We start from the raw sequence: 21,062 nt of genomic DNA on the forward strand, positions 1-21,062 counted from the left end.
CAACCTGAGTACATAAATAGGAATTTTTACTTGTTATACACCAGACAAAACATCAAGGGAATCACCAGAGTGATTAAAAATTACCCCAAGGGAGACATAAATATGCGCACCAGAATTATGTATCCAGCCACACAAAGCTGCTGGCTCTAGTGGGTGACACATTTTTCTCAAAACCACAGAAATCAATCTGATTGCGGTATTAGAGGAAAACACTCCATGTTCAAAACAACAGGATTCATCATGAATGTGCTAATCTGTCCTCCAGATGATAAGACATTTAATAAAGGTAAGAGTAAAGTGTGACCTGCTGCTAGCCCTTTGTAGATAGATTTGGTTATCAGTGATGTTTACAGGGTTCATCAAATCATCTGTGGAAAATTTCATGGCCGTCCTTCCTGTCTAAATATTTCATTTAAACCACAAATTGTTTTTCCTCAGATTGTAACTCTGCTGGGTTGCAGATAATTGTTTGATAATGGAACTATTTAAAAGCGTCATTATGGCACACACAGTATATGCATAATGCTAATGTAACCTTTCAGAAGGTAATTTGATGCCTCAGTGGCTACCAGATGGTCACTTTCTGTCACCTCTCTGTCCCCGTCTGGCTGTGTTGATCCTCACTTGCGTGTCTGTGGGTGTGATCACAGAGACACCAACACGCACACCTACACAAACAAGCACAGACACACGCGCTGCTCCGGGATTTGACGCCCCTGCAGATGGTGTGTAATGGTTTGTTTACGATGTGCTGTTCTGCGTGAATAGCCTTTCCTGTTCAGATCGCTGACCCTTGACCTCTAACCTCTATCTCTACACAGGCCAGACGGCCGTAGTTAAAGCGTGGGATTAGACCTAGGGGTTAGGGTTATTACATAATAATTCAAACAGCCTGTGGGTGAAAGTCACGCAGGGCAGGATGAACAGTTAATACTAGGTCGGGAAGAATGTTCACAGGTAACAGCAAGAATCCCTCTGCTTAATTATGCTAAAACGCTACGCACATATACTGAGCATATCTAACTGTCAGTGTGTTAGAGCGCTAATGCTAATATTCAGTGATTGCTCTGCCCACGTGCAGACTCACAGAGCTGCCAGCGTGGCTGTAATGTGGACCCTGTAGTCTTGTTAGATTACTGCATCCCTAGCATGTTCACAGTGAAGCGTGGGATGTCTGAAACATGTAGTATATACCACAGAAATCAATGAGGATACCAGCAGTAAATATTGTCCTCCTGCTCGCCTCACCCTGTAAGGGGATAAGAGTACACAAAGGCGATTTTATAAACTGGGATGGAACGAGTATCCTTCACCAGTACAAAGAATGATTTCTCTTAAGACCACTGAACCATACCACCTTTTCTTTCTTTGCTGACTCTTAATTCCTTGTGAACGAACACCACAGCTGACTGGACAAAGAAAAAAAAGGTTAGCAGAAAAGGGAAAGAGGCAGATTTAAAAGAGGTGGTGATGATGATGATGATAACTGTGAACAATAGCATCAGCAGGACTGAAACACACACAAACACAGGGAAATGGTCTTGCGCAGGCACTCACAAAAACACCCACAATCTGTCAATCTTTATGGCCACAGACTTTCAGACTGACACAAATGTGCTCTGGATTTATTACACACACACACACACACACACACACACACACACACACACACATCCACACAAAACCCAGGCTAGCAAATTCCTGACCACTCCCATACGTTGGGACTTTACTGACCAAACTGCTGGCTTTCAATTAGCCAGCCACAACTATGTGCCTCGCCTTCCTCTCCACCCTCTTCCGCTACTTTCCCTCTTGCTTACCCTCTTCCTCTCCCACACCCAGAGCATGGCTGTAAGCTATGCTAAGGATGGAGAGAGCTGACAGGGTTAAAAAAAAAAAGAAGAAAAAAGTAAGAGATGAATGAAGAGAAGTAAAAAAAAAAAAATCAATAGCAAATCAGTTGAGAGAATGAAAAATCAGAAGGAAGATACAGACATAGGGAGAAAGGAGTTTAAAAAATTGAGGAAGCAGAATGGCTAGACTGTGGATAAATGCATAAAAGGAAGTGTGTTGGGGTGTTAGGGAACCAGAAGGCAGTAATAGCAGACTCCACTGTTATATTTGTGTACAGACAAATACCAGTGCACGTGAAAAATGCATCCCATGCACATATGTATGACTGTTTACATAACATGTAGACTGGAGTAAGATTAGGAGCAGACAGGAAAAAAAAACCCTCCAAAAAACAATCCCAAAACCAAACCTAAACCACTGAAAAACAATGACTGCATTCATCAGACAGTCTTTCAGAGTCCAGCTGGTGCAGGGAAGCCAGAGCACAACAACACTGAAGGGAACTGGTTTGGCACTGGTCGTGAAAGATAGAAAAGCAGAAATGGGTGGAGTGTATGCTGCTTTTATGACAGTGAAGCTGGCTACAAAGCAGTCCAAGCCTGTTCCATTGGCAGGACGCACTTAACACTTACTCACTCCCTGGGCGCTCACTTGAGGCAAAATGCGCCAGTGTATGCAGGTCTAGGTGCCAACATGCTGATGTCATCACAGAGGTGATTTGTTATGGGGTTGCTCTTATAGCTTAATCACCACGAACTCCCTCTCTTCCCAAAAGCTTATGCATCCAATTATTTGCCAAACAGCAGAGACCGTTTCATCTCTGCTCGCACGGAAAACTACATGCGTATCTGCGTGAGCACTGCGTCTGTGTGTGAGACCGTGTCCAAGTGACTTTGCAGCCAGCTGTTCTCACACAAAGGCAGTATGTTATACTGCAGCTGGGTCCCTGCGCAGACTGGGTGGAGCCAGAGAAGAAAGTGCTAAAGAAAGAAATGATATGCATACGCCTGTGTCCTAAATCACGTTTTAAGGTGCAGGCATATGCCTGCTTTGTATGCAAAGAACCAAATGCAGGCGCATCAGTGTGTATTTGTTCTATCGGTGCATTCTGTACTTGCAAGTGTACTTGTTTTTTTGGCAACCTGCCCTAAGGAGAACAACGTTGGAGTGAATTTTGGGCTATAAAACAAATTTGTTTGGAAGTTCAAGAGAGTGCAGGGAGCTCAGAGTCTGCCAAGCAGTGATCATTCAGCAATTTATAGAGACTCTAGAGGTCGACTGCTCTTACATGGCTGTGCACACTAAACCCGGGATTGCATTATTTAAAAGTCAGCATATAGGTGGTGATAACAGCTGGATATATATTTGCACCTGCATGTCGGACAGTGTATCTACAGCATGCGTGTGTGTGTGGTCTCCCAGCATGTAAGTACCAGGCCTGCACAGTATAGATTTGTGAAAAACCTCACACAGTTTCCAGACCAGACTCGTAAATAACCGCGGGCTGGAAAAACAGATATACATTCATCACGCGGGGTACTTTGTTATGAATATCGGCAACACAAGAACACTAATAACAGCAGCACCCCCTCCTGCTTCTCTTCTATTTCACTTCGTCAGGACCAGAGGGAACAAAGTGGGGCGCATTCAAAACACGAAATAATGCCATGTCCCGACACAAATGAGCAGATTGTAAATCCGTTTAGATTCATAAGCCCAAATCTAAAAGCAGTGCTACAAAAACATTACGAAAAAACTTCTGTTGTTAGGGTAATAATCATATTCTTGGGTAGTGCTTCAATAAAATGAAGAAAACACAATCTGCATATTTAGAATTAGGAGAATTAGGGGACAGACCAAGAAGCCTTCTTTCCGATCAAACAGTCACAGAGGAACCCTAATGATAGTAATTGGCTGACTGAACTGTCTGGCAGCTGCAGGAAGCAGTTAACAAATTACAAAAAAGCACACACACTCAGCAAAAATTGTAACTGCATCAGGGACACCTTATCAACACAGCAAGTGTTGTGCACTGCATGTTGAAACAGCCACTGACTATTAAGTTGACACATTATTATTAACCGAGCTGGCTTTTCCTGTAAACCAAAGACCCGGGCAGAGAATGAGAAAAAAAGGGGTTGGAAAGAGGAATTGGTTTGACGCAGGTCTTTTTAAGCAAATGATCAAAGACCACTCTGATGTCTTTCAACGAGAGGCCTCTGCCAGTACATATCGAAGTGGGGTGATACAGGAAAAGGGATTTAATCCCTTTAACAGACCCACATGAGGCAAAAGAAAAAAAAAAAAAAGAACGACGTGACATTTTAATCCGCACCGTGCAGGAATTTTTCACGTGTTTTCAGAGCCTGTTCGTTTCCCATCACCTGAAGTTGAGGTTTGAACAGAAGCGTTAGTCTGTGAACGGAAGTTGGCTGTGTCACTTAGCGCTCAAGCTAATATATGGCTGTGAAGGGCCTGAGCGAGGAAGGTGACACAACACTTTCCCTTGAAAAACATCCATCTGAATCTCCTAAGAACTTTGGCGTGTGCGTGCACATTTGTTATGCTGACTGATGGCTCTCAGAATGACACATTACCTCACACCCCGGATGGGTGTGAGAAAAGGAGGAGGACGCAAGGACAGGACCTAGATGTGATGTTCACATTTTCAGGTTGACAGGCTAAAACATTTGCCCTCTTTTTTCACGTTTGCTTTGTCTGTTCAACAGTATTACATGATTTACTTGAATCGGGTGTTTCGTTTTTTCAACCTTTCTACGACGCCCTTCAGTCTGTCATGAGATGGAAATATTGTATGGCTGTAATGTTTATGAGGTCACAGGATGGAGTATTAATCTGGGGGTGGGTGGGGGTCACTGGGACAAATGGCAAATGAGGAGCAGCTTAAAGGCACAAAGGGAGAGTTTAGAAGGCCAAGAGGTCACAGTAGCAGGTTACTGAAAGAGAGAGGCACCTCCTGCTGGGTCCCATACCATTAAGCTTCTTTTCATCCTCAGCGTGGGTGAGGGGTGACTAGTTATCTCACTATTAGAAACCAATCAAAACACTCGAAGTGAATTGTGAAGCTCTCATTAGCTGACTTTTGCAAATCCCTCGAGTTTCAACAGCCTTGCACATTTTTGGAGATACACACTCAGTAATCCAGAGCTTTCCTTCTCTGAATCAGGACGAGGAAATCTGGGCTAATTAGCTCAGCTGGCCTAACTAGCATTTAAGCCTGACAAACACTCCCCCCTGTTGTCTTGCGCTCTCTTTCCTGTACAGCAGACACGCACGGGGTGATTCAGTTGAGTTTTATGCATGCGGGGCCAAGACCATACTAATGTGGGTAAATCTGAAAAGTGAATGCTTCTAGCCCTCTACTTATTTAGACTATATGCCTGCATGTGTATATAACCTCATGCGCCTGGCCCATGTGAGATCCGGTGTAGGGGAGGTGATACTTTTTATTCGCCACGTAGGTTTTATAAACTAGAAAGATAAAGAAGAAGACGTGCTAACAAGGCAGAACAAATGTGTCCTCCCGTATTTGTGTATGTGTGTCCGTGAACCACTATCGACGAGCGAGAGCTCTGAAATGAGTTCATTATAATATTCATGAAGCTGCTGGATTACTGAGCTGACTTAGAGAAGAACTAGATATCACTACACTGACCCTGGCTCTTTGCCCTGAGGGTGAAATGACCAAAAAAAGGGGACAGATGAGGCTGGAAGCTGTGTGTGCATGTGTCAGTGTGCAGGGGCTGACTCTAGCTTTTAAGATGATAAAAAGAGGCACTATGATCTACCTGCCTTTACTATCTACTGTAATATATAAATAAATAGGTTATGTTATGAGGTATCCTTAATTAACAGCATTCTGAAAGAGCCACACTCCAAGATCCAAACGCTAAGGGAGGTATCACAGATAGTAAAAGCAGTATTTGTTTCAGTGGCTTGATTAATGAAAGTCATATCAATGTCATGTGTCATGGGAAACACATGTAAAGTGAGAGCCACTTACAGTCCACGAGCCTGCCTGTGCGCCACTTTACAGCACTTACAGTCTGCTCTGGTTTCTAATGGTCCACATTAACCCTTGGAGTCTCCCTGTGCATGTGTGCACACAAATGTGTGTCAGTTTAGTGACAGACAGTGAGAAAATGAGTCGGGAAGGCAAGAAGGCGGATAAGGGCAAATGAGATTGAAAAGCGAAAAGAACAAGAGCACGAGGAGCATAATTAATCGCGGCAAATGCGCGCGTGTCCATGTGCGCTTCTTATCTCAGTTCTGCAGAACTGCAGAACATCTTCAACAGACTAGTGGTGTGGCGAGGTGTTCGTATTTACATCCATACACACGAAAGTAGTGAAAAAACTCAGTCATTTACTCAAGCATTTATCTTCAAAGAGAGAATCCACAAGGAGACAGACAATTCGACAATTTATTTAGCTTGAACAGAACATTGTACGGCCTTTTTCTGCTGACATGTAAATCTACTGGAAGTAAACGCACGCTGAAACGCACACACACAAGTCGGGCTGGACTGTGTTTCCCAGGCTCCTACATTAGTGCTCACGTTGAATCCCATTTGTCCTCACATCCTGTCAGCAGGCATTTATCTGGAAAGGTTAGGTGCACTATTCTCAATGTGCACAGACAATTCAGAAACATTTTAGCTCACTTGAAACTGATAATAATGATGCTTTTCCAGTCTTATTGACATCACAGAGTTCATGCTGCTGCAAGGTACAGTCACACATTCTTATACACACATGATGAGCCGGTGATCAGACCACTACTCAGAGGACAACCTGCTCTACATCATGAGCCACAGCTGCCAGAAAAAGAGGACGCGGCCACGCTCACTGCTTAAAGACCTTTGATAAAATACCAGACAGCCACTTGTGCTGGTATTCATCCAAGTTAAAGAAGAAGTGATGGAAGTTCCTTAGTAACCACTGCAATTGGTTTCAACTGTAAATTGCTCACAGATCTCCATCTGAGAAAGGTTTCCTGTCTTGTTTAGAGTAAAATATGGTTTTAAACACTGAAACGTAAACATTAACTTGATAATTCAAACTTAGGGAACATAGTTGGCTATTGGCCCAGTATATCTAAAAATATCAGAACTGGTTAAGCTGTAAAAAGACAGAGGTCACGGGTCACTCACTGCTCAAGGCTAAAGTATTTATGGAGGCTCTACTCCAGTCCACAGAAACCCTCGTACAGAGAGACAAATACATGCATTTAAATACATTACACAGCTGATAGTAGCAGGACATTTCAAAATTAGAAAGCATGTGTGCCCATCCTTTTTCCATATTACTTGCTGAGCAAAATCCAATATTTTCTATCCTCTGTCACATGTGTGAGGCACACAGACACAACACAACAATATCTTGTGAGCAACACGATGTATGGGGAGAATGTGTTTACTTTTTGTGAGCGAGGGAGTCTAAATCTTTCATATTATTATTACTATCGATTCTATACAGCCGTGCTAGCATTTCATCAGAGGCTCATGGGAACGGGATGAAAGATGGATTATCCATCGCATGTGATCTCCACATATCTATTGTGTATGCTTGTGCTCATTTTGCGGCCCCATCAGCACCACAAGAGCAATTCCTCTGAGCAAACATAACCAAAGAGTTGACTGACTGCGTAGATGCGGAGAAAAAAGAAGACAAACAAACCTGATAAGACAAGCTCGTCCTCTCCCATGAATCATCAAGCTCTCGTTCTCAACTTAGTTAAGTGACCTCTGTGTACATGTATCTGTGAGCATCACCATTCCGCTATGAGGCTCCGTACACAGTAAGCTGCCATTTTGCACCTTCAGGTGCATAATTTATACCTGGTTATGGTATGTCATTAGCGAGCTATAATGGTGAAAGCAAACTGCTGCTCTACTGAAAACATGCTGCCTCTGCATAAAAGACAGACAGGCTGTGTTTGCTCAGAATATCGAGCTTCTCTCAGACTCTAAGGGGGAAAAAAAGATCAATTAATTGGCTACAAGCTGTTATTATATTGGCATATGAAAATCCAGTGGTTTACCTCTAGTAGCAGGAAGAAGATGGCCTGTCAGGTAGGGATGTGTAAACGGCTGACAGATCAGCATCTGTTTCCTTAGACAGACGTGATAGATGGACGTGGATTGGGCCTGACTCTGATCCACTTGTCTGATGAGCTTGTCTGATGAGCTGTCTGGGATTTAGCTCTTTCCTCAATGACCATCAATCCTCTGACAATCTCTTTCTGCATCGTGTGGTTATCACCCTTCCTTAATTGTCTGTCTCTTTGTTTACCTGCCTTACTTATGATTGTCCATCACACTTGTCCTCATCTATTTCATCTGCATGATCACACTGAACCACCTGTCTATTGTGTAACAAAAATACACGCCTTCCAATGTGATTCTTAGACTACACAGGTATGTGGCTGTGGATCAATCTAGTCTGATCTATTTTCTTGCGTTTGCCTCTTCTTCTTTCATTCTGGGGCACTTGTGAAGCAATTAAATTTGGAATGGAACTTACTAAGAGAGTGCTGCCATGGCACGTTGAGCCAGTTTTAGAAGTTGCTTTGTTTAGCGTTCGTTTGGGCAATGAAGCCAGAATGCGAAAGCCAGAGAGGAGGACTGAAGCTGGCAAGAAGACTGTGGGAAAGTAAGAAACCCCGGGAGAGAGAGAAAGGGTGTATATGAATGAGTTGGAGTTAAAAGATCTATAATTGGGTGGGCGGCAAGGCAATATTGTGGTGGAGTACGGTATAAGTGGCTCATTTTTCTTACAATTTCTTAGACAAGAAGCTCAATGAGAGAGGTTTACTCTCTCACACACACACAGACACACACACACACACTACTCCACAACTGCTGTCGTACTATGGAGTACACAGAGTAATGGGCTGCAGTTCCCCCCTGTGTTTCTCTCTTGCAGCCTCACCTCCTATAGCGAAAAAGCAATGGACAATATCAGCACTGGAAACCGAATGACCTCTACTGCAGGCGCACAGCAATCCAGAGACAGGCCAGCAAGGAAATAACACGTGACTGCAAAGGTGAATGAGGACTGGGAGGGAAGTGGAAAAGGAAAGGCAGGCAGATACAACCAGAAGAGACACTGGAGATTCACATCTCGATAGAGACAGCGAGAGAGGGAGATATAGAAGGCTGTGGACAGGCAGAGATTTGACTGCAGAGAGCTCCTCTGCAGTAAGTGGTTATTGATCGTAAGACAAGGGCCCAAAGATTCCTCGGCTAGGGAAATTGCACAGGATGCTGAATTTTTTCCTCCTTGTATAAGAGCAAAGGCGCTGAAAAGCACAACACGATATGCACTTCAAAGCAAGAAGAATCTGTTTAAGACCAGCATATAAAACTGTACATCAAATAGCAACATCCATAAAAGATTAACAACATTATTTACAAGATTAATAACAATAATGAAACAATCAGCATGAACTCTGTGCATTGACGGTGCCACGTGGGCACTAAGGAAGAACTCTGACATATCTGTGACCTTTTCAGTGCTAATGATCAGAGATGGCTGTGGCTGTAACAGTAGTCGGGACAAAATGAACACATACTGCTTTGAGCTTTATATGCACTGTGTGTGCACAGACACACACAGAAGGATGTCAAGAGTGGAAAGATCACATCGGTCTTGTTCTTTCAATCCAGATATGAGTGATGCAGGTGACCTTTGAAATGAAAATCTAAACACACTCTCTCTCACTCTCTCTCACACACACACACACACACAGACAAAAGGAAGCAACTTTTCATGTAACCAAAGTGAGGCCATGAAGAGAGAACAATGCCTCCGTTTTGTTGATCCATACATTGACATCAAGTGGTCTTACCAGCCTGAGTGTGCCTGGCTCTCTGTACTTAAAGTATAGGATACTGAGAAAAGCTTTTTGGTACTCATACTCCATGTGTTATTTTATTTTCCCTGTGGCTTAGTCTGTGTGGAAAGCATGGTGAACTAAAAAAGAACTTATATATACATTATATATATAAATATATATATATATACTGTGTATGGCATGGAGTCCACACCAGTCTTTTTTTTAGAGATGTGAAAACATTCACATGTGAGGGCATTCTCAAAGCCCATGTTAAGTCTGTAAGTGTGGCTAATTCTGTCCTGCCAACTCGAGCCATTCAGGAAAGATTTGTTCACAAGTGAAGGGAAAGGTTGATGACTGGGAGAAGTAAGTCATTACTGCAGTGAGTCTCACAGTTGTCATGTTTCTCTCACTCTGAGAGGCTGGGTGATGCCACTGTGCTGCCACAATAATAAATTGAGTTGCCAGCCCTAGTAATAGTACACACAGTATCATTATACAAAAAAAAAAACCCAAATAAAAACAAGTGATGTATTGCTTTTACTAATGAACAGGTCCTTGAGCCCTTGGGAAATGTTGTTATTTTAATAATAACTGTTCCCATGGCCGAACGCCTACCAGTTAGGGACTTGTAGCACAATCTTACGATCATTTGTAAACTTCTACTTACTGCCAATCACTGTTTACTTTGGTACAAACAGTGTTTATTATTTCAATATTCTTCAACACGTTTAAAATCATGGCACCAGAAAGAGCGATGTTGGAAAAGTTGTGATTTTAACAAAAAAACAGCTTATTGGTTCAAGATAGGCTCATTCGATATTCTGATGGCATTCTGGCAGAGTAAGCATCACGTTATCAACACGGGCTTCTTCTTTAGGGCTCGTGTACGGTCATGTGGGTCAAGCCAGAGTGTAACTGGGCTATACAAACAACAATTTCAATTCCATCAAGGCAATCGCTGTCAGCCTTTCCGCAGTAAGCAAAACAGCGAACCTTACCCTTTGATTCTTTGAGTTATTCATCCTAACCAAAGAGAAGCACTCCGCTCTCCTCCAACTCTCCAAACTGGAAGCACGGGGGCTTTACGCAACAGCAGGGTCCGTTCAGCGTCTCGCACACGCACAACGTGAAATACCTCAACTCAGTTTTTCCCTTTGAGGGACCTCCATTTATGGGCAAGATGAAATATCCACTGAAAAGCCGAAAATAGGTACCGCTAATTGGCTTCGGAAGTTTTAAGGATCCGCGCAGAAACCACAAAGCTCGCTGGTTTTGGTGGGAGAACGAATGGCGGTCATATGTTTGAGCCCGTCTGCGCCGTCTTCATTCCCGTCACCGTCTTCATTGTCGCTGTCCGAGTAGCTCCGCTGCTCCAGTCGGGACTCGCACACACACACACACACACACAACATCACCAGCACAAGGGAAGGATGAAGACTGACCGGCTGATGGACCAACCGAGAGCCGCTTCTGAGGAGGCGGGTGTGTGTGTGTGTGCCTGTGTGTTGCTGCGCGCAGAGAAAAGTGAACTGTCATTTTAAACCTCCGCGGGTCCCTTGGGAGCAGCATCACAAGGACACTGCCATGGGGTAATGACAAAAAACGACTTCCGTATTTGCACCCACCAAAAAAAAAAATAAAAATAAATAAATAATAATAATAATAAATGTTTGCGGGAATTTCAATTATTATAAATGACTTGTTGGCCTATAAGCTGTTTGCTTGTAATAAAAATATTTAAATAAATCTGTCAGACATATCTCTAAAAAAACTGTTCAGCAGTTTGTTGTCATGAAATACAGAGGCCTCTACGCAGACACGTATTTCTTTTCCAGTGGGACTCTTCCAAAATCTTACAAAATATTTAGGACTAACTGACAAGAGCAGGATTTTTTGGCAGCTCCAAATTTGGCCAAAAGTTAAAGTGGGTTGTAAGTGTGTTCGTAAAATCTAACGTGGCTCCTTTGTGCCTGCACCGCCTACACGGTGGCAAAGAGATTTTTTCTCTTTTAAGTTATGACTCAACTTTTTTTTTTTCACAAGCACTGTCAATATGCTGTTTTGGACTGTTGCACAGCACAGACAAAACATCCATCTTCTCTCATGTCCTTGCTTCAGCAATTCAAATAGTGAGTGGTTATAAGAGTCAGGATACATTAATAACAGATTTTTCAAGAAAGCAGAATAAAGGAAAAAGTCACACAAATCGTTTGTTTTATTTTATGAACTGCTTGCAAACATTTCGGGGGCACAAAACTGCTGCTGCAAAACCTCCACAGAGCTGAGACATACTGACAAATGCAGCTTTTTTAGTTCAGCATATAAATGGAATGAATTTCATTTATATGCAGCAGGTCACTCTCTGATAAGAGGCACAGTCACATTTATGTATGCTATTAGAACATTATGCAGTACTATTTAGTATTAAAAATAATGTACTACAGGCACTCTACTACTAGAATCCCATAAATTATTGCACTAATGAGCTGCTTAATCTTAACTGTAGCTAGAATTTTTCAATAAAGGCATCACAATGTGGATAAAATAACATTAGCTGGCAGCCAACACAAGTAGACATGCATGTGTAACTCCACTGACAGAGCAACTTATCAATTTGGACAAACTAAAAAAAACCAAGTATGGTTCTCCCTCTGCATTTTGTCTTTGCATGCCTGCCACTGCCTTTGCTCATTGCTTAACCCATGCAGGCACTCTGGGAAGTTGTGGAGCAGCGGAGCGCATCACCTTGTCAGCTGATGATATATGAGAGTGATTTGTGGGCCGACGGAAATGGAAAACACAGATGAGTCCAGCCAGAATTAGGTGTGGGAATAAAGCGAGCGGTGAGGGTGCATCGGCTAACTACTGAGTTAGGCTCCAGGAAATCCACACTGCTAAACTAATAATAGAGCGTTCAGGATGTTTTTTATTTGTTAAAACACAAGGAGGATATTATGAAACTGTATATCTGCAGGAAATAAACAGAGATCATCAAAAGTGGCCCTAGTTTTGTTTTAATATTTTCCGAGATGCCAGAGCAGTGGATTGGATACAGTCTCGGGGAATGAAGACAAAAAAACGCAGTTGTTTTGTTATGTGTTATTTGTGGGAGGGCTGAGAAGTGGAATGAGGCATGCAGTCAGAAGATGCAGCAGATGACATGTAGGAGGATTGGGATGGAGGAAGAGAGAGTCAGTCTGTGGGCAGTCTTGGCTAATAGCAATAGAGCAACAAAGTCCATTCCAACAGGGCAATGATGCATCTGTGCATCTGGGTGGGGGACTACAGCTCTTTAGCTCTAGCTGAGGACATTTGCTGTGGGAGCAGAGGACACCCCCACAAAAGCTGAATGCACCACGTACCAAACAAATATGTGACCATACCCATACTGTACTTAAAATTTGCCTCCAGTCCTCTCATCTCTCTGTGAGTTTAGTCTCGTGCAACAAAAACAAGATGAGCCTTAATAGCGTAACACTCAGAGCTGTAAATATCCCACAGTTAATCAGATTAAGATTTAATCAGCAACTAGCTGTGACAGGAGCCAGCCTTAAAAGTTGCTGTCTGGGGCAAATTTTCACTCGCAGTTGAAAGGGAACAACAAACATGAGTACCAGCACCAAAACAATGATCCAAAGATTTAACACATAAAAAAAAAATTAAGAAAAAGGTTAAACTGTGCATGTTTAGCAAATGGCAGTACATACACTGAGTATGGCAAAAGATAGGATGCTCACAGGGTCAGGTTCAGCTTTCTAATGTTGCATAACTCAAGACGGACCAGCTGAATGAATGATAGCATTTGTGTCATTACGCTGCATTTCACAGGATGAGAGGAAATTCCTCGAGCCAGACTGGCCTCCTCAGCTCTCTCCCTCTGTGATTCAAGCACTTCCTATTGACTCTATAACAACAGCCCTCATCCCCAAACAAGTATTTCCCTTCCTTTCTGCCATTACTGTATGTCCTCAGCTCCTTTCCTTTCTGCCGAGAGCCTTTTATAGTTGTGCATCTAATTATAGAGCAATTTTCTGGACGTTCTCAGATTGATTTGTAATCGTTTCATCAGCTTGAACTAGAATGAAATCTTAATTACAATCATGGCTTAAAGGACGGATAGTATATGAAAAACAAAAAAGGATATTAAATGATGGTTGAGGCAGTTTTACATAGACTAACCCACAACATCCAACCCCACGAATAAGCTCTGATTTCTTTATTGCAAGGTACCAGTAGTCACAAAAAAAAAATTAAGTTATTAGTAAGTTAGATGATTGTTTGCTTTGCTGTGTCACAGTCCTTATAGTCTATCATTTACCCAAATACTACTGTTCGTGTAGCTTAAACTAAACTGTAGCATACACAACTTTGAAATAGAAACTGCTGCTTTTGCTCTATTCTACCTAAATCAAAATCACAGCTTTATTAGGTTAAGTTTTAGTTTATTAGAGAAATCAAGCATGATGAATGAATCCCAAACCTTTTTTTTTTTTTTTTTTAAATATAGCAGGGAATTAACCAACTTCTGTTTTCAAGATGGTGAGCCTACAAGACCCCTGCTGGCCTTAAGAGAACACGACAACCTCTAGAGACAAACGGGGTCATTGATCTGCTCCCAGTGTCAGGCTGCCTCAGGCACTGTATGGCTGTATGAAAGTTTGAGACCTTTACATGTTCAGTGTGATATTTTTCTTTCCTGAAAAACCTGATAGATATATATAGAATCAGACATATGCTTTCACATAAATGCCAGATGTAGACCAAATATATATAAATTAAAGCTGCATATATGCAAATTGATATTTCATTTCCTTTTCTTAATTTGTCAGAAGTTTCAAAAGACACAGATAAAATGAGAGGTGGCATTTATTCATCTTTCATGACTGTGTATCTTAAATACAGCTGTAACAGTTATGTGGAGCTTCAGCAGCCTGTAAATCTGAGTTATATAAAATGTTATTTAAATTATTATTTTGCTAAAGACATAAAAATATTGACCCTGACATTCATTATCACTAAAACACCAGAAATCTAACAGCCAGCGTGATAAAACACACTGCCTGGAATATTATGCAAGTTGCATCAACAGTGATCGCATTCAGTTATATATACACTCGCTGTCAATCTTCATGGATTTCACAGCTTTGGTCACCAACTGTGAGGACATCCGCTGTGTGTGTTGTTATAGGCCTGAAATAGCGCCTCAGTGAACTGACTCGTGTAGTTGTGTAATAACCCAGTGGCCGTCTGTGCATGGGGACGTGCTGACCCATGACACAGTGCTTCAGAAAAGACTGGTTTAGACGGGGTCTTTGGCAGAGTTAACTATCTGTCTCAGCCAATAATACTGAGACATGCTCCTCTACAGAGCCAATAAGAATCCCTCTCCACCTTCTTAGTCCTGGTGAGGATAAGCTAGATTAACCTTTTCATCTCCTAAAGAAGATAAGATTGGAAACAGATATTGTGACATATGGAAACTCATTACCTGCCTATAACAACACACACAGCTGATGTCCTCGCAGTTGGTGACCAAAGCCGTCCCTGTGACATCAGTGTCACCGTCCACAGTGAAGTGAGTTTAACATCGCAGTTAACTAAGAGGAACACTGTACCGCGGTACAACCTGTCAAGCATGGTGGTGGTAGCATGATGGAAGCTTGCTGATGGCTACCAAAAGCATCTGGTTGAGGTGTGACGTGCTAAATGACATTTAACAAAATATTAGTGCAAGTGTATGTATACATTTCACCCTGTGCAGATTAGAGAAAATCCCAAATAAATCCAACCTTGTGCACCCAATTTTGGTTTAAAGTCATTAAAAATGTATGCTGTGCAATCATTCACCCTAGAACAAGAACGGTTGAAAGAAATCATTAAAAGCCCCAAATTACCAAGATATTCATGCCCATGATGAGCGGATGTAAAGCTTTGATCACAACTGTATGCATATGTGTACGTGTAAGCAGGAAGGAAAGAGATTAAAACCAAAGATTTTAGAACAACAGCTCCAGTCAAATTCATCCAGCAGGAGTATATACACCCATCCAACACACACACCCTCCTATTATCACCCTGAGCTTTTGACCCCAACTACAAAACAGTAGCATGACATCATCTAGCTGGAGAGTTTCTTCCAGTGAGATCATCATGATGAGACACTGTGCTTTTTTTTTTGATCTAGTAGAGTTTGTGTGGGACGTGGCTGGGGGAGGCATACAGTTCCGCCATGCCAATCAACACCCCTCTACCACAACAAGAGGCCCCATTCAGCAGCCTTGGCCCTCAGATCTACCTCAGTCTTAAGCCCCAGCTTCTGCTGTGTCCCGCCTCCAAACCCTGGAATTCCCCTGTGCCTTTAGGTTTCCCTTTACAGCAGAGCCATTCATCGTCTACCCACAGAACCGAGACAAGCTGCATAAAACACAAGCTGGCCAGGTTGCTTTCTGTCATTTTACATTTGTATGAGTCAAACATTAACAATAAAGCAGCCAAGCCACAATCTATTATACTAGGTCTCACAGATGATGTGAAAATCAGAGTGCTAAATAGATCCCTCTTGTCCTTGATGAAGACAGAACTGTCAGATGGTCAGACAGCAGCTCTGCAAATGCTGACAGAGTCGTTCCACCTGCCAAACACAGACACCCACCAGTGACACCGCTTCAGAAGCATGCTGCAACTCAGTGGCAAAGCATCCTGCAGTTAGTAGTGATTCAATTAGGCACTTTGGACTGCTGTAGAAACACAGGGACACAAACTCATGCTGCTCCTGAAGAGACATCTTTAAGGGTTGTATATTAGTGATGCTAGTCATGCTTTCTGCAGGGGAATTCACACTGGGTAATGGATTGGTTTAATGGGGGTAACTGTTCATACTTGTTCTCCATCACTTTAAGCGTCCACCTGTTTGATGGAGCTCCTATTGCATGCAAGCAATTTTAAGACAATCAAAGATCAAAAAACAGCGATGCACACGATGGAGATAAATAAACTGAACACAATCATCCACACTGCAAAGATCCCACACATACAGTACATAAACCTCATCAAAGACATAAAATAAATGGTCTGCAAGACTCATAAACTTCCACACAATAATGAACACCATGCAGACTTCGTCTCGCAAGCTTAAATTGTATCCATATGGACGCAAACACAAAAGCAACATCTACAGGCTTAATTAAACACACAACCAAATATTCTTTTTTAACGCAACGTGTGCTCCCACCATCTGATAACCAGCCTGCGCCACCAGCCTGCGCCACCACCCCCGGCACGCTCAGATGTTTTTAATTTCACATTTTACAAATGGAACACACCATTTTAAATACCTACGCTTGACACTGACTTGTGAGCTTGAATGCACAAAAAGTCAAGCAGAGATTCAAATCCAGTCTGCAGGCTTGAATCATGCCTGTAGTGGCAAGTTCAAGAAGCTCCAATTTTCTTTGGAGGATTAAAGAAAGGTGAAGCTTGAGGGTTAGATAAAACACAACGTGGGGGGAAAACAAAGCGACAAAAGCTGAGGCGGTTGCGCAGACAGAGTGAGGCTATCAAATAGCTTCGGAGACAAATAGCAGGGATAGGAAAGTGAATGACAAAATGAGGCAGGCTTGAAAGATGCAGGGAGGCAGGTCGATGTTCCAATAACAACACCTTTTGGCATGTTGTTTTCTGCTTCTCACTCTCCTGGCTCACGCCTGCTGTTTTTCAAAGGAAGCTGGCTCAGGCTCCAGCATCTAACTGGTTCCTGCTCGCACAGAGCGTCTATTCAGACCTGTTCTGTTCCTACTAACCGCTGAATGGGCGATGCCTGGGGTGAGGACTGAGGTACACAGCACTGTGGTAATAACCATGGGGGACAGGGAATGTTGGGGTGCAAGCGTGAGGAGGGGAGCCACCTGATTTGGACTGCAGTCAGCAGGATTGACGTTAGCTGGATGGCCGTGAGTAAGGAGCTAGACGTGCTGTTCCAAGAAAGAAGAGGGCTCGGTGGGAAGAAATGGGTGTGTGTGTGATGTGATACAAAGCCCCCTTTCTCCTCTAGCTCCTACACACTGTGCTTGCTTTTGGCATACAGCACTGAAAGAACTGGAAGGTACTGTAGTAATCCATGGCACAGAAGTCAAAAACACACAGCAATCAGGCTAAAACACATATACATGATTCTTATAAGTAAATAAGTGCGGCTATTTCCACCCATTTGAGGTTGTAGAAAATCGCTTCAACACCTTTCATCTTAATTTAGATCAAATGAAAACAGCTAAATAACAACTTACACTGACACTGAAATCCAGGGCATTAAACCAAAGGTCTCTAATCAAATAAAAGATTAAATAGCTCACAGTAGTGGATCATTACTCTTTGCAAATATTTACTTACACACATTCTTAGAAGCACAAAGATACACACACAGCAAGCAGTGGAGCGCAATCAAGTGGTCTGTTGCAGAGGAATGTGTTTTGGCTGAGACTTGACTTGACTTGTGTATCCTGTATCAAAAGTGCTGTTAGCTTTAGCATACGTTCCACTTGTGTCTGCTGTAACACAGGCTATGAGCCTCCCGGCTGAACCAACACACGTGCACACCTACAGATGCACGCGCATGCAGACTTCATCTACTGACTAGGTGCTTCATTAGCGGGGTATGGTGGGCTTGAATGCTGAAATTCATTAGACAAAAGGATGAATGAAACATATAGTGATTAAATTTATGGTGAAAATGAATATAGATCAGAAACACAAGAGCAAGATGAAGGAGAATAACAACAGAAAAAAAAAACATTAAATAACAAAAACTATAGTCTAGGGACGCCAGTGGAATGACTAAATCTGCACCATTTCTGTCCATTAAAAAAAAAAGAAAAAAAGATTAACCTTTGCTCTTGCTACGCATTCGTCATTGGCGCCTCAAACCCTCCAGTTACAGGGCCCAAGATACTGGTTTACTGTCCCAAGGCAGATACGGATTAACTGCTATCAGTCTGGCCTTTGCCCCTCCAACACCGCCTCCATTTAGAAATGGCATTGGTGGGGTCTAAAGGGCTCGGAGCTAAGAAATTTCTGCTACCGGAGCGCACACTTTGTGTGTCTGTGTGTGTGGTTATATAACTGAAGCATGTTCTCAAGCACATGACAACATGCACACAAGGGGACAGATGAACAGACGAAGAGACGTGAATATGAGTCGACGGATATTTATGGCAGAGTCCAGAATCTGTAAAAATATCTGAGGCACGGCCTCAGCTAAGTTTAGGTTTTGGGAGCGTGTGACCAGTCGAATACGACTCTCGGGTAAGGCAGAGAGAAACTCTCACATGACCCCCCACCACCCCCAATATGAGCTCACAGTTAACCGGGGTTAGAGATGACTGACCATGACTGCATGACTAAAGTCACTGCTGCTCTTCAGCAGCTGTTTTTGACTTTACTTGTCTACGCTTCCAGTTTGTGCTCTCCGCATGTTCAGCAAATGATGCTGGGTCATCATATCAACATATCTAACAACTGTGGCAGAATCCAGAAAAAGAGAATCTCATTATTCTTTAATCAGACGACATCACGGGCATGAAAAGCAGCAGGAAGACAACAAACACAGAGAAAGAATTGTATTTTCCTAAACAATGACTGACCTACAGGCTAAAGCGCTGTGCACAAATCCTCATTTTGCAACTTGAGCAAAAAAACAAGACCTCAGAAGAATAGTTGCAAATGTCACCATTTAACTCTGCAACTCAGAAGAAGAAGTAGACCAGAAACTAGCAATCAGTATGAAGTAAATAAGAAAAAAAAAAGTTATATCCGGCTTAGTATGGGGGATATATGACCAGTAATGTCAATGGGTTCAATGACATCATGTTGTCTCTCCTGGTGGGAAACAATAATTACTCATGACCATTTCCTGTTTTCCTATCGGCTACAGTGGGGCAAAAAGTATTTAGTCAGCCACCGATTGTGCAAGTTCCCCCACTTAAAATGATGACAGAGGTCAGTAATTTGCACCAGAGGTACACTTCAACTGTGAGAGACAGAATGTGAAAAAAAAATCCATGAATCCACATGGTAGGATTTGTAAAGAATTTATTCGTAAATCAGGGTGGAAAATAAGTATTTGGTCAATAACAAAAATACAACTCAATACTTTGTAACATAACCTTTGTTGGCAATAACAGAGGTCAAACGTTTACTATAGGTCTTTACCAGGTTTGCACACACAGTAGCTGGTATTTTGGCCCATTCCTCCATGCAGATCTTCTCGAGAGCAGTGATGTTTTGGGGCTGTCGCCGAGCAACACGGACTTTCAACTCCCGCCACAGATTTTCTATGGGGTTGAGGTCTGGAGACTGGCTAGGCCACTCCAGGACTTTCAAATGCTTCTTACGGAGCCACTCCTTTGTTGCCCGGGCGGTGTGTTTTGGATCATTGTCATGTTGAAAGACCCAGCCTCGTTTCATCTTCAAAGTTCTCACTGATGGAAGGAGGTTTTGGCTCAAAATCTCACGATACATGGCCCCATTCATTCTGTCCTTAACACGGATCAGTTGTCCTGTCCCCTTGGCAGAAAAACAGCCCCATAGCATGATGTTTCCACCCCCATGCTTCACAGTAGGTATGGTGTTCTTGGGATGCAACTCAGTATTCTTCTTCCTCCAAACACGACGAGTTGAGTTTATACCAAAAAGTTCTACTTTGGTTTCATCTGACCACATGACATTCTCCCAACCCTCTGCTGTATCATCCATGTGCTCTCTGGCAAACTTCAGACGGGCCTGGACATGCACTGGCTTCAGCAGCGGAACACGTCTGGCACTGCGGGATTTGATTCCCTGCCGTTGTAGTGTGTTACTGATGGTGACCTTTGTTACTTTGGTCCCAGCTCTCTGCAGGTCATTCACCAGGTCCCCCCGAGTGGTTCTGGGATCTTTGCTCACCGTTCTCATGATCATTTTGACCCCACGGGATGAGATCTTGCGTGGAGCCCCAGATCAAGGGAGATTATCAGTGGTCTTGTATGTCTTCCATTTTCTGATGATTGCTCCCACAGTTGATTTTTTCACACCAAGCTGCTTGCCTATTGTAGATTCACTCTTCCCAGTCTGGTGCAGGTCTACAATACTTTTCCTGGTGTCCTTCGACGCTCTTTGGTCTTGGCCATGGCGGAGTTTGGAGTCTGACTGTTTGAGGCTGTGGACAGGTGTCTTTTATACAGATGATGGGTTCAAACAGGTGCCATTCATACAGGTAACGAGATGGGGTACAGAAAAGCTTCTACAGAAGACGTTCAGGTCTGTGAGAGCCAGAGATTTTCCTTGTTTAGGTGACCAAATACTTATTTTCCACC

At 42.8% G+C, this 21,062-nt stretch overlaps 1 protein-coding gene across 5 annotated transcripts in view; it reads right to left on the reverse strand.

Moving 5' to 3' along the window:
- The window catches only part of rtkn (rhotekin), a 55,071-nt gene that overhangs the window by 14,562 nt on the left and 19,447 nt on the right, over positions 1–21,062 (reverse strand). Inside the window, exon 1 of one of the 5 annotated variants that reach the window (XM_040019791.1) lies at positions 10,716–19,649. The exons of the other annotated variants lie outside the window; for them this stretch is intronic. Within the exon in view, the coding sequence (XP_039875725.1) occupies positions 10,716–10,739 (24 nt within the window). The 5' untranslated portion in view covers positions 10,740–19,649. Of the gene's footprint in view, positions 1–10,715; positions 19,650–21,062 lie in introns of those variants that run through there. 5 annotated transcript variants of the gene reach the window in all.

Source organism: Simochromis diagramma, unplaced genomic scaffold (genome assembly GCF_900408965.1).
Source record: "Simochromis diagramma unplaced genomic scaffold, fSimDia1.1 OVJJ01000822.1, whole genome shotgun sequence".
Taxonomy (NCBI): domain Eukaryota; kingdom Metazoa; phylum Chordata; class Actinopteri; order Cichliformes; family Cichlidae; genus Simochromis; species Simochromis diagramma.